The 18,837-nt window shown below is 37.3% G+C and overlaps 1 protein-coding gene across 1 annotated transcript in view; it reads left to right on the forward strand.

Annotated features, from left to right (window-relative positions):
* Positions 1 to 18,837, forward strand: part of LOC122816478 (ADP-ribosylation factor-binding protein GGA1-like) — a 1,452,484-nt gene that overhangs the window by 1,349,934 nt on the left and 83,713 nt on the right. The window contains exon 16 of the mRNA XM_044089299.1: positions 672 to 782. Coding sequence (XP_043945234.1) covers positions 672 to 782 — 111 coding nt within the window. The remainder of the gene's footprint in view (positions 1 to 671; positions 783 to 18,837) is intronic.

Raw genomic sequence — 18,837 nt, forward strand, 5'->3', positions numbered from 1 at the left:
CTTATAAGCGTATCTGTGCACCCCAAATCATTTGGTTCCCAAGTATCACATGGGGGTGCTTAGTTAGTATGCAGGTAGCTAAGGATTTGTAGTGGGGGTGTTAGGATAATACCTTTCTTATTGATGGCCTCTGTCCATAAGGAACATGAGGGCCAGACCATGGGTAAATATACCTATGTACTAATAAGCAAGAAAGTTTTATTAGAATGTCATTCTCATAGCAGCATTTTACTTTTTTTAGGTTTACAATGCAGTTTTGGTCATAAATTTGTTTGGTAATTTTGTTTTGTAAGTCTGCTTTGTAGAAACAGTACTTTCTTCTGTCTGATTTACAAACTTTTTTGTATAGTATTCGGGTATTTCAGTCTGTTTGTTATTATTATCAGGTTTCTTCACCCTGGGACTACAGAGTAAAACATCTCTGAGTTTCCAAAAGCTGATAAGGTTTGTGGCCCCAGTGGAGGGAACTAAGACAGCAGCAAATGTTGCAGTAAACAGTTGAAGAACTGTGGATTCCTAGAGAGAGAGAGAGAGAGAGAGAGAGAGGGGGGATTATTTCCTCAGACTTCACGTTTCAGACCCACAGTTTTGTAAGAATTGTTTATTGAATGAACATTCATGTTACCTTAAGGATAGCATCATTAACCATTCATTATGTTTGATTATTGCAGTGCATGAGATTAAAACTGCAGCATCCGTCTGGCTCAGAACTCCCTGCCTTCAACCCTCTACTCCCTCCCACTGTTATCTCTCAAGTGTTACTGTTAGCCAATCCGAGGAAGGTAAGTTGTCTGCTCATTTTTTTGTTACTGTAATATTTGCTGAACTGTTGCAACTGTTCTTGTGCATATCTCCTTTTCCCTTCCTTCTTTCCAGTTGCCTTTGCGAACAAATAATAGCTTGCTTTAGGTTACTTTGGTAAGTCTGTAACACTAAATGATTATCAGCTGAAAATCCGGTGGTTTACAGCTATCTAAAACAACTAGCCTCCATCAGACTGGATGTGTATTTGTACATTTATGTGTGAGTTTGGTTTAATTTTGGGTGGGTATTATACGGTACTTTGTGGTTCTCCACAGTACTTGTTCTACTGATCCAAAAGTAAACCAAATTCACACTTGCTGTATTTTAAATGTTGTACTAAAATCCACATACGTTAAAACTGGTAAAACAAAGGAATTCAGCGAACCTTGAATCCTGGTTTCCAAATAAAACGTCTTTGTTACAAACTGGACCAAAAGAGTGAACACAACAACGAACAAACACTAAGCGCTTTCACCCTAGTGATAGGGCATCCTCAGAGTAACTAAATCACACAACCATCATCTCTTAAATATTAAATCGTTAAAACAGTTAATTTGAATAATTGTTTGATTGAAATGAATATGTAGTTGATTAAATTACTGTGTTAAGTAGAAACAGACAAATACCTTTGCTTAACTTGGTTATCTAAGAAAAGAAAAATACTTGTTTTACAGACAACTTGTTTGGTGCGAGATTAAATTCATATATTTTGTATGTTGTAAAAAACTGAATTATCAAGATAACAGCTATTAGTTATAAAAAGGCATAGTACAAGGAAAACCAATTTAAATGTGTTAAAAAATTCAATATCAAACATACTCAGGGCAATATATATATATATATATGTATGTATGTATGTATTTTAAATGTTGTTTACATATCATCAAACAATGCTTCTCCTGACTTATGCGTTTTGCTATTAGGCAAGATTTAGTCAGCAAGTTCTTTTCAAGGTTGTTTAAATGTTACAGACGTGCTAGCTTATGGGATGTGATGCGCCTGTGGCTAGTTTGTACCATATACCTTTATATGTATGTCCTGAAAAATATTTGAAGGTGAGCTGAATAATAGAAAAGCTGTGTGTGGGTGTTTGTGTGTGTGTGTGTGTGTGTGTGTGTGTGTGTGTGTGTGTGTGTGTGTGTGTGTGGGTGTGTATGCGCACGCGCACGTGCAAATGCTTAGAAAAATCTTAAAGCTGACCATCCTCCTTGGCATAGTGGGATAAAACCCTGGCTATAACTGTGCTGATTAGTAGTCATTTAGTGCTTCAGTGGTTTGTTTTGCCTGAAATGAGGATGACAAACATGCTATTCCTGAGGGGCAAACTAGGTCATGGGGTTTACCACATTTCCCCTTGGAGGGGGGAAGTTGAGGACAAAATTACCTTGGACTGTGCATTCAGATTATCACATTCTTATTTTATTTTTATTTATTTATTTTATTTATTTTATATTTGTTAACCGGGAAAGTCCGCCTGGACACAGGTCCATTTTCAGCGGAGGCCCGGCGACAGATTGTTACACATTTACAGTAGTAAGTTTTAAACAAGCAAAAACAGTGAAATATTAGGGTACACTTAGTACATGTATAAAGCAATGAGTAAGTATTAACAAGCAAACTTATTGCATATTCAGAAAAAACATAGTTAACAGCAGAAGAAAATGTAACTTTTTGGAATAGTTTACATAGAACTATAGCATGCAATACATTTAAATAGAAATATTTATTCTTAAATGTATTTATCATGGCACTTTATAAGTGAACACATCTTAGCAGAGGATACACTCATTTTAGAACTTGCATTAGAGTACATACTGATGTAGTCATTGTGGTGTTATAGAAATGAAACCTAGCAAAAGTATTACTCACATCAGCACTTTTGTTAGGATACATAGTATGAATACACTTTTTGTGATACTGTAAATATCAAGCCTAGCAGAGAATCAATCATATCAGTACTGGGAAAAGATACTTAGTTGGATGCAGAAAAGGGTGAGAGTGCGAGAATATAGATGGAGAGTAGTTTAAGTAAGTGGTTAACCTGGGGAGACACAGGAGCTTAACCAGTTATTCATTAAGTGAGTTTTCAGGAGATTTTTGAATTGTTTAGTGAGCTAGTGGAGGTCAGGTGGGTTAGTAGGGAGTTCAGGCTGTAGCAATAGAGTAACTGAAGAAAGATTTCCCAGCATCATTGTTGTGTTTTATGACCTCTAGGTGGTTTTGGGTACTAGATCTGAGGGATCTAGCTGTGGAATAAGGTAGTATTATATTCTATAGACCAAGGGTTTTGTCAGGGAGGTAGTATAATTTGTGCGCCAATAATAATTGATTGAGTTGAAGTAGTTGTGGCAGCTCCAGCCAATTTAGTTGTTTCAGAAAAACACAGTGATAAGTTCTATATGAGGTCCTAGTAGCAAACCTAGCAATCTTGCTGTAACAAGATTCTAGTTTGTTAAGATCAGCTTTGCATAGCTTTGTTAGTATTGGGGATGCATAAAGGAGGATAGACAACAGATGTGTCCTAGCTATAGTAGCTTTGGTGTGTTTAGTGAGAAATTGTTTGTTCTGATAGAGTAGTCCTAGTTTTTTGTGGACCTTTGTGATTGTTTGGACAGTATGAATGTCGAACTTTAGGCTATCTATCTCGACACCTAGCAGCTTAGTATGGGTGGTTGGGTTGATCAAGGTTTTGTTATTGGACATGATGGTAAAGTGTTAATTGGGGAGGGGATTTACATGGGCTGAAATTTTGTTTTCTTTGGGATAAGAATAAGCTGGTTGTTTGTGAACCAGTTTTCAGCTAGTGAAAAACAGTTTTTGGTTATGGATTGTAGGTCATCTAATGTTTGGGCTACACATATGAGGGTGGTGTCATCAGCATATTGTACTACTGAGGCATTGGGTATGGCAGAAGAGAGCTGATTGTTAAACAGAGAGAAGAGTAAAGGACCAAGGATGGATCCTTGAGGGACACCCATGGAAACTGGTAAGAGAGAGAATAGTTGATTATGCCATTTTACTGCCTGCTGCCATTGTGCTAGGTAGCTTTTAAATCATGAGATCAATGAGGTGCTGAGGTTTAGGGTAGAAAGTGTGCTAAGAAGTCTATTGTGGTTGACTGTATCAAAAGCTTTAGATAGATCTAAAAATATGGTAGAAACTAGGTGATCTTTATTCTGTGGTGGTTCACTGTGTTGGAAAAGGATGTTAGTGCTGTGGTGGTGCCGTGGAAAGGTCTAAAGCCATGCTGATGTTTAGATATGAGATTGTTTTTTAGAAGGTAGTGCATTAGTTGAGTGTGAACAACTCTTTCTAATATTTTAGATAAGGGAGAGAGAGAATAGCAATTGGTCGGTAATTAGTGAGTTCTAAGGTGTTACCTCCTTTCTGTAGGGGGATTATATGGGAGGTTTTCCATACAATAGGTACTTTGCACTCAGTTATAGATCTGTTAATGAGAGTGGTAACTGGGTAGGCTATGGCCTCAGCAGACACTTGGAGGAATTCAGCTGGTAAATTATCTGCAGCAAGGGTGGTTGGTTTAAGTTTGCGTATGAGTTTTAAGATGGAATTGGTTGACGCTGGGTGCAAACTGAAGTGGGAGGTAATATGGTCTGTATTTCTGCCGTTTTGTAGGGATTCTAGTGTAGGGTTGCTATTATTATTTTGGGTTTCAGCAAGTGCCTGAACTGTTTCTGTGAAGTATTTATTAAGCTGGGTGGGAATGCTATCCTGTTTATTAACTGTTGCTGGTATAGGGGTGGCAGATTTACTTGGGTGAAGTATAGAGTGTATTGCAGCCCAGAATTTTTGTGGGTTATCAACATGTTTTTCCTGGAGGTTCTGGTAGTAGTTAATTTTGTCAAGTTTAATGAATTTTTTGGCTTTATTACGGAGTTCTAAGTAGATTTGTTTAGTTGGTTGTGTTTTGTTTTTGTTGCATTAGTTAGTCCAGGGGCATTTTTTGCTTTTATTCTTTTAGTTCTGGTGGGAGCTTGATGGTTTAGTATTCATAAGACTGTTGAGTTAAAGTAGTGTATTGCCTCATAAAAGGGTAACTGATTCAGCGGTTTCCAATTTCAACATTTTAAATCAGATATAAAGTTATTTGGTTTAAAATTCTTTTCATTTCTGACTGATCTAACGGTTGTCTGTCTAAATTGATAAGTACTAACTCTCAGTAGGAAGGTAGGTAGATGGTCGCTAAGACTGTTGGGCAGGCAGCCAGTTTAGGATGCGAGGCAGGGATCTGATGTAAGAATTTAGCCCAGTATTGACTGGCGTTTGGTTGTTTTATCAGTTCTAGCGGGGGCTAAGATAAGTTGGGTAAAACCATGGAGGTTAATGTGGGTGGATGGATTGGGGCCAGAGCAGTTGAGCCAGTCTATATTAAAGTCTCCTAACAAAATATTTTTTTGGGGAAGGGAATTAGAGATCCAGTCTAGCAGGTTTTCCAGACTAGTAGTGTTATTACCAGGTGGGAAATAGCTGCCTGTGATATTTATGTGTTTATTGGAGTTCAGTTTTAGTCTAGTAAAATAAGCTCTACATTATTGATTTCTGGAACATTAACATCAGGTTGTTCTAGGATGAGATGGTCTTTGAATAATATTGCTACCCCACCTCCTTTTCTGCCTTGTCTATCTGTTCATTTGATATTATAACATGATGCTCTTACATAAGAGCATGTATTTGCTTGGACAGGGAGTAGTGGTCCACACAGTGACAAGGGTCTCGTGTCCTCTGCCTAGTTGAGGGGTTAGGACCACAACAGAAATTTTGTCATTGCTGGGATGCTGGAAAGTGCAAAAACTCCTTCATAAATGCCTAGTAGACAGCTCTTTCCAGCTAGTGGTCTTCTTTCATTGGCAGTCCTCTGCTGTGCAAATTACTGAGGGAATGTGAATGCTGTGATCCATAATAAAAGGAGGCAGATGGTCAGCATGCATGGAGGGGAAAAGGCACATAGAAAAAAGTAAACCTATCTAAGTGCAGTGGTAGTGTTGTATGCTGTGTGACAGTTTGTTTTCTGCTAGCATCACTTTCTCCTTAATTACAGCAGTGGTGGAAAAACAAAGTGGAGATCCTCTAAGGCTGTTTATGAAAGCTAGTCTGAAACATGAACTGTGACTAACTCACAGATGCAGAAAAAATATAGTATAATTTCAAAACAGATGGTTGGGGGGATTCCCCTTTATAATCCACAGTCCATTTGATGGTGCCAATATGAATATGATAGTTACAAACCAGTTCTGAGTACTGTCTCATTCTGGCAGTGTAACATTTACACAAAAGGAGATTAGATTGATAGTGGTAGTGTAGATGACATAGTTCATGGTTCCCTGTTGTTGGCCAGCTGGACTGTACTGTGTTCGGGTTTCTGTACATTTGTCTGTGGAGAAGTCTTAATGGTCACCTGAATAAGCTCTGGCTTATCTGTGGCCATTACTTAACAGTTTATGTATTAGGAAATACTTAGAAATAGACTAAGAGGAGTTTTGTGCATGTAGTCGATTGAGGTAGAGGTTTTTCAGTGTTGCTTGTGTGTGTGTTGTGTGTGTGTGTGTGTGTGTGGTAGGAGAATGATATGGGGTAGGATATGAGCTCTTTCACTGGGGTTTCACATATAGGTGAAGGTCTGACATTTTACCATAGAAGTGAAGGTTCTACCAGTCACATCAGTTTTCTAAAGTTTGGGAAGGTGGAATAATCATGACTGAAACATTGAAACATTGAAACATATTTTGTGCTGTGAGAGAACAGCCTGTATGCTGACACTTTGATTGTTGCAAAAACAAATTTAATGCATACATTGTGACAAAGACAATTAGGATTCTGATCAGTTCAGTGTAGTCCCTTGCCATGGCTTGGCATAATGGTTAGGATCTTCACCTCACAGACACAAGGTATAGCATTTGATTCTGACCTTGAGTTATTGTCTAAGCCAGTGGTTACGAATCTGTGCAAACTGGAAGACCCCTTTTATAAAGGAAATATTTCGGTGGATCCCTGCAGGTGGGGATACATATACATTGCATTTGGACCAGCCTCGTAACCCCCCCCCCCCCATGTAGCCATTTCAGTGTCCCATTACCTGGCTATTTCTCCCCAGCTGCCATAAACACTGTTCAAAATTTTAATGTGCATACTGTTTTCTGCTTTACTTCTACAATTATTACAAATATTTGGATTTAATTTAAAACTTTTATTTTAAATTTTATAGCTAAACAAAGCAATACAGTCTCTCAATGAAAACAGACTTAACATTAAAACTTCTTTGCCTTTGAAACTCACATTCACTGAAACAGCATTGAAACCCACATTCAAAGAAAATACATCTCCCCAGTGATGGATTAAGTTTACATTTGGGCTGTTTCCAAAGCATAGGTCCCTTGTGAACATTTTTAGGACCATGCAAAAGTTCTTTGATTCACCTTCCTGATAGTATAATTAAATTTTAATATACAATAATTAAATTATATCCCTTGTATAATTTAGCACCACTTGGTAGAGTGTGTTTTAAATGTATGGTTTTGTATATTTTTCCAGTAAGCAATGAAACAAAACATATGAACCAATAATGACAAAATTGCCCAAGTCACATTTCAATCATAAAAGGCCACTCAAACTTCTGTCATTACAATCCACCAATATCAGTCAATATGCACAATTTCTGCAGAAGTAAAAGTCATCTGAATAATTCCACCTTAAATAGATCTGTAACTAATGAAAAGGTTGCTGCTAGCAAACAACTTTATATTTCACTGTTTCATCTACAAATTCAGTGCCTGCTGCCCTTGAAGAATAAATTACCTACTTATGTTACATTAACAAATGGTAAGCTGGTAATAGTGCATGGATGGCAAACTGAAAACAGTTTCATAGTTACTAGGCATTTCATCCAAAGGAGGACATATTATGGACTTCAGCACCCCAACCCCTGAAAATGCAACACACTATCAGCAATCCATCTATAAGCTGTGGGAATAGAACCCACAGCCTTCTGCATTAAAATGCAAGTATGCTACCTATTGTGCTACTAACACTGCTTTAAAATTCTGTATGACAATACTGATACCATTTGCTAGCTGGCTATAGAAAACAGTTGCACATTGTAAACGGACTTAGCATGAGCAGCAGTAAACTTCTCTTCCACTGAAGCACACAATTCCTTGAAAATGCACTTGAAACTAAATTCCTTGAAAAATGCACCTGAAACTCAGTTCCATGAAAAATGCAGCTTGGTAGTTGTGGTAGAGGGGATTCAGGCTCTTGTTTCCTGTAACTAAGGTACAGGGTTTGAGCCTAAGCAAATTACTAATCAACTGCTGACCCTAACTAGGGCATCCAACAGTCTCTCACACACACATCTCAACCTCGTAGTGCAAGAAATCTGGACAAAGCCTAAAATAAATAAGAGAGACTAAATATTGCTCTCATGAATATAGAAAATTGCTAGAATAACAAGATTTGTGGTAGTATGCATTTTCTAATTTAAATCATTATAAGTCTAAAACTCAAATGTCTGTTATATTTAGCAAATTCAATCCTTTTCATGAGGAACAGACAAACATATGGGGCAAAAATCTGGACATTCTGCAAAAACCTGGATAGTCGAGTCTAACACACACACATACACACACACACACACACACACACACACACACACACACACACACACACACACACACACCTGCCTCCCTCCCTCTCACACCATACTTCTCAACTTCTTTAGTACAAGAAATCTAGACAAAGCCTATCATAATGGGGGGACAGATGGCCAAAACTAAGGATAAATTTTAAATATTGCTCTTATAAACTTAGAAAATTAATAGAACAACACATTTTGCATTAATATGAATTTTCTGCAGGATATGAAGAGTAAAGCTGAAATTTCTGCCATTATTTTCTGATTTCAGTCCTAAATGATTCGACAGGGATTTACCAGAAAAACACAATTTTATTAGAAACAGACTAAAAGTATGAGGCAAAAATCTGGGCATGGTGCAAAAACCTGGACAGCTGAAGGGTATGCTGCCTACGTCTTACACACACACACACACACACACACACACACACACACACACACACACACACACACACACACACACACAGACACACACACACACACACACACAGACACACACACACACACACACACGCGCACATACCATACCTCTGGACTTCTTCAGGGCAAGAAATATGGACAAAGCCTGTCATAATGGGGGAACAATGGGCCAAAACTAAGGACATATTTTAAATGTTGAACTTAGAAAGTTGATAGAAGAACAAGTTTTGCATTAGTATGAATTTTCTGAAGCATATAAAGTCTAAAGCTCAAATGTCTGCCATTATTTCTGACTTCAGTCCTCTGGAATTTGCCAGAAAAACACCATTTTATGATAAATAAACCAAATAAGGCAAAAATATGGACATTCTGTGAAAATATGGACAGTTGACAGCTACGCTCTCAACCAGCACTGCTTCTTATTCAAGCTTTGATTTAAAAAAAAGTACCTTCAGGGTCTTTCAACATGATCATCCAGATCAGCTCTGCAGTAATTTCTATTAGCTGGGAAAAGGGAGAGAAAGCATGCCCATACAGCGACCAACATAAGTTCAGGACCTGTGTTACTTGGAGGGAACAGAATAGTTGTTTAAATTTCTCTCCAATTTCTAACTGCTGGCAGAAAACATGAGGCAAGTGAGCAGCTGCTCAGCATCAGCAGCAAACGCAGAAGTTTTTCCTTCTTCTTCGTCTCCAAAAACTCAGAGCAAGCTGCTGCTTAGCCGCGAACATGGAAATTAAGCTGCTCAACCACAAACAGGGAAGTTTCTTTCTTTTCCTTTTTTTTTTCAATAAGTTGTGCATGAGCAGTGCCATTTTCTTTTTTCTTTTACAAGGTCGGTCGCGGACAATGCCTGAAGTCCAGGTGGGTGCAAGTGAACTCACGGACCCGTAGAATTTATCGTATTGATTTCAGTTTTGGAAACAATGGGCTAGGCTTAAAATGGCCCTTCAGGGCAGTTAGCTTAGTATTCACTTACGACCATAGCAGTGTATGAGTTTATTACTTGTGCGCATACCTCTCAAACTCCAGATGAGAGAATCGGAACAAAAGACTTTAAAATCAGGGGCCTCTCATTATCATAATATATGCATATTCAAATATGCACATTATCATGTACAACTTCAATTATGCACCTTGATCTTGATAGCAAGATCACTTATTTTAATCAACAGACAACCACCTATGTACCCACAGTTGCAGGCACTTTGTTTATGTACTTAGTGTTTGATTGTGGTAAAAAAACTGACCACAGTAGTGTACTTCAAATGTACTTTTACACAAACATAGACTAAAGCATTCCAGCTTGGTTTACACATATGCTTGTTAGTTCTAGAAAGTCAGATTCATCTGCGACTGTCCAAGCTGAGCAAACTACATAAATTGCAGACTAATATAGCAAAGCATCACAGACTCACATCAGAAGGAAACTCAAGTATGCATAGCCGGCTTTAGGTACCTGCGAACCCAGCAGTCACTGGGGACCATCTGATTCTAGGAGGGCCCCAACCACAGCAAATTATTTTATTTTGATAATTTTTACATGCTTGTTAAACCAGCAAAAGCTAGTACAGCAGTCTTGAGCACTTAATAAACTAGATGGGTAGTAATAACTCATAGGATGAAGAAACCTAAGGACTGGCACCAATTCTTCTCCTTTAATATTTAAAGATAAGGGTTGTAGTGACAGTGTTTTGTCAAGTAGCAGGCTTCATAGTTTTACCACTGGTATAATGCCTTCAACTAAGTTAAATCTTGCTAGTGGACATTGTGTCCAGTAAAAATAACATCATAGATGGTGTTAGTTTTCAGCTATACCCATGGCTGCATGGGAACCCGGATCATTCTTGACTGTATTGAGGCCTCACAAAAGCTGCCACAGGTTAGGGAAGATGAGAGATCATTCAAATTCTAAGTATGTGCTTTATCCTAAACAGGGTTGTTATATGACCCTCTTAGAATAAAGCCAATAATCAGTGAACAAACATGAGCAAGGTTAAGGACTAGAGACAGGCAGCTCAGAGTGACTGATCTCAGTTCTTACCTGTGATTTTAAAAAGAGCAGACACTTCTGATCTTCAGGGATGGTTTTCTGTTTCAGGGATTTTTATAAATAATTTCTGGTCACCAGATAGTATAATGCTCAACTTCTTTGCTAAAGAGTTCTGGGCAAAGCCAAAAATAATTGAGAAATAAAGGCTGAAAATCAGGAACACTTTTAAAATATTACCCTAATTCACTCAAAAAGTTAACAGCACAGCATGTTTTGCAACATGCATTTTCTACACAATAAGTTTTAAACTCTAATGTTTGGCAGTATTGACTGTCTGTAATCCTGAATGATTTACCAGCAAACTAAAAAATTTTACAAGGAACAGGGCAAAAATATTTGACAATATCAGGGATATTCTGTGAAATCAGGGACAGTGACAGGTATGCATTCCTTCCCAAAGAGGTGAATAACTGTGGCTTACCCCTGCTGTTGTTTGATGACTGCTAAACAACAGTGACTGATCTGGAGAGGCAGTACTAGCATCATACAATGTATTGTTATTTGCTGTAATCAGTGTAAAACTAGCATGACTATGGCTCATGCACATGAGTGAGTGTGTGTGTGTGTGTGTGTGTGTGTGTGTGTGTGTGTGTGTGTGTGTGTGTGTCTGTGTCTGTGTCTGTGTGTGTGTCTGTGTGTGTGTCTCCCTGTGTGTGGTTGATTGCAGTGTAAGTGGAACAGGCTGCCCATTCTGTCGCTTATCATTGCAAACATAAAACTTGCACATGGTAGGTGGCCATCTGTGCTTGGCAGAAAGATGTGGGGTGGGGGTGAAAGCAGCTGATAATTGCCACAGTGTTGCATTAAGTAGTTTCTGCTATTTCCTAGTGCTTTTACTCTGGTTAAGTTCTTGGCTGTACCTTTTTCTATGTGGAATCTGCATGCCCTTCTTGTCTCTGTATGGATTTACCCATGTGCTCTGGTTTTCTCCAGCACCTCAAAGACATGCTGTAGGTGAACTGGCATTCATCCAGTTTTTATGAAATTGAAATAGCTTAAGATAGTAGACTCATAAGATTAACTCATTAACGTGCTGGTCTGTAGAATGTCACACTATGAGCAGCCTACCTACTTCCTCACATTCCATTCAACAGATTTTCTGAGAAATCAAGTAAACATCACATGTTATTGAAGAGGTACAAACAGCAAAGTTAGCAATAAAAAGTCTTCCATACAGTCACATACTTTAATTAATACTATTATGTAGTTTAAGCCACACAAATGCAGAATTATTATTTTTTCCAAATATTCTCAAATGTTCTTATCTTGGAAATTGCACAACCTATAGTGTCAGAATACTTTTTAACGTTAATACCTGGAATAATATGTTTTTTACTATGGAGGAGAGACTTATAATTATTAAAATGATAATATTCCCCAAGATTTTATACTTAATACAATCAATAATACTTCCACCTACAAAAATAATTGTAGGACACCTTAACATACGTAGTGTAAACAACAAAGTACCCTACCTTCACACCCTCCTAGATATACACAGCTTTGACATTCTCTGTCTCTCTGAAACCTGGCTAAAGCCAGCCACTAAGGATACTGAAATTATACCACAAGGCTATAATATACTCAGGCTTGACCGTAACAAACGAAAGGGTGGTGGTGTAGCAATACTGTTTAAGAACCATCTTAATATCACTACCCTACCAGCCTGTCCAACCCAAGATAGTAAGGTGGAAGCCATTATCTCAAAACTTCAACTTAATGCCAAAAAAGCCCTTTACATCATCTGCATTTATATACCACCAGGAAACAACATACCAGTTGTAGAAGACTTTCTCAATTGGGTTTCCAGCTACTACCCCCAAGAAACCATCATTCTTGGTGACTTAAATATTGACTGGAATGCTATTAATACCGATAATCCCATCTCTCACATTAATCTAAACGGTTTCACCCAAACCATTATTACATCCACTACAAGAGTTAATAAGTTAAACAGAAAACAGACTATATTAGACTGGATTCTTATAAACAAACTTAATATCACTTATAATGTTGGGACCCTGCCTGATGACCTCAGTGATCACTGTTTAACATACATTGCAAGAGAAAAGACTGATTATCTTCCCCCCCTTAATATAAGAAAAATACGTTCCACTAAACACTTTAAAACCGACCTTTTTCAGAACGAACTCAGAACTTGCAACTGGAACCCTTTAAAGACTCTTCCACTTAATGAAGCAGTATTATTCTTTAATTCTACTTTTCTTTCTATTCTAGACAATCATGCTCCCGAGCACTATTAGAATGAAATCTAATACAGCCCCTTGGCTCTCAAATGAAACTAGAAAACTAATATTCTCCAAAAATAAGCTCTGGAACAAATGGCAATCCCATAGAATCAGCTCTGATTTTCATCACTTTCGCCAACTTAGAAATCTTACCAAAAAAGCCATCCTCACTGATAAAAGAAAGTTCTACTGCAACCTACAAGAAACTAACCTAAATAAACCCAAACAATTCTGGTCTTCTATTAATAGACTCCTTTCTCCTGGTACTGCTAAAACTCCCTCCCCACTAAATGCCAACCCAGACACCCCTCTTCAAACTGCAAATACTTTTAACTCATTCTTCTCTGATACTATTCAATCTCTCGCCAGACAATTAAATACTAATAACTTTTATCCTCCTAACAATCACTTAAACTCTAACTGTAGCTTCTCTTTACAACCCATCTCTACCTCTACCATCTTCAAACTACTTCTCAAACTCAAACCATGTAATCCCTCTGCTGACAAGCTCCCTCCCCTATTCTTACAAAAAGCAGCCAAAGTAATTGCGTACCCAATTTCTTTACTCATAAATAGAACCATCCAAGAAGGAACCATCCCTCCTATCTGGAAAATTTCTCATATTATCCCACTACATAAAGGTGGTAACTCTATTGATTATTCCAACTTTAGACCTATTGCTCTTCTCTCTCCATTAGCAAAAATTATGGAGAAATGTATACATCAGCAACTGGTACAGTACCTATCTATTCACAATATTTTAGCTCACTGTCAGCATGGCTTTAGACCCCACCATAGTACTACCACTGCCCTCCTTTCCTTTGCAGACACCATTAACAGCAATCGCAACAAGAACCTACTCTCTTCTGCCCTATTCATTGACCTCTCTAAAGCTTTTGACATGGTCAACCACTCTTCTCTAATTAGCATTCTCAACTCCCTCTCATTTGACAGCCTTGCCATCAACTGGTTTACATCATACCTCAGTAACAGACAACAAGCCGTTCTTTGGGAAAACCATATCTCCTCCTTACTTCCCATTGCAATAGGTGTCCCTCAAGGCTCTATCCTTGGCCCTCTCCTGTTCTCCCTCTACATTAATGATCTCCACTCTGTAATTCCTCAAGCTACCTGCATTCAATATGCAGACGACTCGACTATCATTTGTTCAGCATCCACCTCTTCTGATCTAACCACTCTAACTCAAACTACATTCAACACTGTAGAAACATGGTTTACTAGACGGTATCTACTTCTCAATGCCAAAAAAAACAAACTTCTCCTCTTCACCCCCACCACTCGTACCTCTCCACTTAACTTCTCTATCTATTCAAACAACAAAACTATCATCTCTCCTGACTCCACAACAAAACTACTTGGTGTTACCATTGATAACAATCTCTCTTTTGACCAACACATCAACAACACCATCAAAACTGTTAACAGAAAAATTGGATCTTTATACCGTATAAAACCATTTCTTACCCCATCAACTAGGGCTACTATTGCTCACTCCCATCTTATATCAACTCTTTTCTATGCCTCTCCTATCTTCACCAACCTTAAAAAAACTAACCTAAACAAACTAGCAACTTGCTATAATAACATTGCCCGCTTCGCCACTGGTAACCCTTTTAGAACACATCACTGCCTCCATTTGAAACAGTTAGGCTGGCTGGAACTACAAAACTATATTAATATCTCACAACTTACAATTGCCCACAAATTACTGTACCAACCTAGCAACACCCCTATACTTTCACAACTTCTACTCCATTATAACAATCTCACCTCTCTTCGTTCCTCCTGTAAACTGATGACCAAACCCATAAAGGCCCACAACTTAGCTGGTGACTCTCTTTTCACCAATACTGTAGGCAGAGTATGGAATTTGCTGCCTACAGAGTTAACACTAATCTCATCCCTACCCCTCTTCAAACAACAAATCAAACTACATTTCCAAAACCACTGGCTCTGTTCTTGTAATACTCCAGGCTAACTTCCCTCTCCTTACTCTCTCCTTACCTTTTACCCTTCATTCTGCCTCAAATCAAACTTCTACCCTGCTTCCCTTCCCAGCTGTCCTCTTATGCTCTGACCTACATCTACTATCTCTCCCACCTCGTCTTGACTGTCTTTTTTCTTCTCCTCTCTTTCTTATGATTCTGGCCTTGTGCCTTATCTTTTCTCTCCTTCATACTCCTTCCACTTCCCTTCCCTTCGAGCTATTACTGTAATCTGCTTGGCTGTTGCCTTACTGCATTACCTTTTGCTTTAGGTAACCTTGCTTTGAAGTCGACAGAACTTTGTGTATGAGTTTAAATTGTTGAGTTCCTTTAATGTATGCTGATTTTGACTACAAGTTGATTTAAATGTATATTTTATGTGTAAGTCTTTATTAACAATTTGTCTATCTGTATTGCTAATGTTATGTGTGGAGCTTTTCTCCCCGGGCCTCTACTGAAAATGGACATATATCCAGCTGGACTAGCCCGGTCAACAAATGTAAAATAAAATAAAATAAATAAAATAAATAATTATCAAGAAACTGAATTCACTAATGTTAAATTTCCTATGGGCACCTAATAGACCTAGGATTGCATTAAAGAAACATACTAATAGCTGGTCTCAAGGGGGTATTTCTTTTCCAGACTTTAATTTATATACTATCTCTTCTATTGTAAAAGTTATTACTTTATTAATAGATCAGTCATATGTCGCAAAATGGAAAGATTATTGGGAGCTAATTAGTATGCACTTCATGAAAATCTCCTTAACACATAAAAATATGATTGTAAATAACTCCATGTTATGGTTACTAAAGGAATTTTGTACTTCACCTATTACACCTAAACATATGGTTTGTTACCCATTAAATATTATTATTAGTTATCGTAACTTTATATTCATGCACCCTAAGTATAGGGAATGGAATTTTATTGTATTCCCTATGATGTATACTCAGGGTATGCTTTTGTCATCTACTTCTGAAGGAACTCATTTAGCTATAGATAATGATCTAAAGTACTGGTATCAGTTGATATCTGATAATAAAGTTAAAAATCTAGATTTTTAAAACAAGAATTTGATCTAAGAGAAACTTGCTGGTTAGAGGTTCAGACCTTTAGACAACATCTCATTAATAAAATAGATCTAATGTCTATAACAGTTAAATAATCTATTCCAACACTGATTGATTACTTGATATTAAATTTACAACATAAAGTTTCTGATAAAGGTAAACTTTCATACATACATAAAATTATCAGACAAGAAACTTTTTACAGTGTAGATTCATACTGGAATTATTTCACTTCTATTAATGGGGACCCACCAAATCAACAAGATAAACAATATATATTGGAATCTGCTTATAGAACTACGTCTTCCATTGTCTGGAGACTTTATACATGGAAATTTTTACATAGATCTTTTATACACCTTTGATGATGAATAAAATAAATAATAAAGATAATTTATGTAAGAGATGTAATGTAGAAATTAATGCTGACTGGGCTCATATGTTTTATGACTGTATAAAATTGAAAGAATACTGGAAGTCAATTAATGAATTTTTGCAGGCTCTTTTTACAGATAATTTCATTATTTCTAAATCTCTTATATTATTCAACACACCTGTACCTCAAAGTGTTAAAAGGTTAAGCTTCCCTTGTTATGGTCTATTCTAGCAGTGGCTAGGAAAATAATAACTAGAAATTGGATTTCAGATACACCTCCTTCGTTCAATGAATTTAAAAATGTTATGAATATAGTGTGCCATATGGAAATAAACACAATTAGGACAAGAACAAATAGAAAAACATCTTATTATATTGTATGGGATAATTTACAAAATTTGTTAAAAAAATTTTAATTTCAATAGCATGGTATTTTAGTTTAATTAATTGATCTGATTGTAGTGGATGTCTTTGTAAATACTTTAGTTGTTTTGTTGAATGTTATAATAATACCTATTTTTAATTACTTGTATAAAATTGTTATGATATTTCTCTTATATGTTAAAACAATAAACCTGTTTTGGAAAAAAAAGAATACTTTTTAACCACAAATGAGCTTTCACGGGACAGCAATACATTTCTGATTGCTTATGTAATGAGATACTTTGAAAAATATGAAAAATGTATACTTAACTGTTTAGTTCACAATACAAGTAATTCTATATATCTGTCAAGACAGACACTGTAAATATCAATTGCAGTTTTCTTCATCATCCTATAAGGTTTCACCTGATGCTTTACAGTAGTTAAGAAGTCATTTGGCTTTGGAAATGTTAATGGCTATATGCAAATATTGTATATCTCAACAGCTACTAGCGAACAACCAGCAACTCCTCTAGTGTAGTGAATATATAAGTGGACATCAACAATGTATTCTTTTGTCTCCCACCAAGACAATTTACACAACCATACTCCTCAATTGCATATCCCTTTCACTTGTGAAAATATAAATGTAAGTATGAACATATGTAGATAACAAGTGGCTAATAGGGTTTACATTTCACATCCTAGATTAACAGTCTTAGTGACATTTTGTAACCTACATCTTGTCTCTTCTACTGCAGCCTGTGTGGTAAGTCACTGAGTTAGGAAACCAGTCACAAAAATGTGAGGATACTATAAGGAACTATGCACCTAACTACATCTGAGCTCTTACAATAAGTAATTATAAAATGAATTAAAAAAAAAAATGAAAGTGCAAACAAAAAAAAAATCGGAAAAGACATTCCATGTCTTCAGTATAAAGTTATACAGTTCACAGGGTTAGTTTTATGTTTATGCTAAGACATGGAACCTCTTTCAAGCTGTTATTGTATACAGTTCAATTCTGTTTTTGACCATCTGAGTCAACCACTGAAAATATCTAATTTCCTGGCTTCACCCTATGTGGCTGCACTGTAGCTACCAGTTAATTAGAAATGACATCAGTGACCATTGACGGAAATGGCTTTTCTGTACTGATGTAAGAATTCCAGAAATTAAAAAAAAGAATCTCTGATCTTCTTTGAGTAGATTTGAATGGAGATGGGAGCAATAAAAAGACTACAACAGAAGCAAACAATCCGATCCAGAGAATAATATGATGATATGACTCTCTTCTGCTACTGCTGTGATTTCAGCTTCACTAGAAAAAATAAACAGCCAGCTTCAGGATTCTTTCCTGCTTAATAGGTTCATAGGTTCATAGGTTCATAGGTTCATACTAGGCTATCTGCCCGAGGGCATTTACAAGCCTAGCCCATCGTTTTGTGGCTTAGGCCACCCCTTTAGTATGGGGAACTATACCCATTATTTTTCTGTGCCTCTGTCGAGCAGTGACACTGAGGTAATCCCTGGGGTATATCTGCGATCTCCCATCCATTGGTCAAGATTTCTCTTGAACAAGGCCAGCGAGGTGCTCTGCCTCACATGTACCGGGATTTTGTTCCACAGCATAGGGAGTCTTTGGGTGATGAATCTATCCCTCCAGCACGTCCTATTAATAGCCGTGTCAAGGTTTAAGTCTCCCCCTTGTGGCTCTGATGGATCTAGATTTTTGAGGTGAAGCATATTCATCAAATCTGGGTTTGACATGGCCTTGTATGTTAGGCAAAGGTCACCTCTGAGCAAGCGGTGGCGACTGAATAGAGCTGGAGTTCTTTCAG

The sequence above is a fragment of the Protopterus annectens genome, chromosome 12.part0 (assembly GCF_019279795.1).
Source record: "Protopterus annectens isolate FY-2018-M chromosome 12.part0, PAN1.0, whole genome shotgun sequence".
Taxonomy (NCBI): Eukaryota; Metazoa; Chordata; order Ceratodontiformes; family Protopteridae; genus Protopterus; species Protopterus annectens.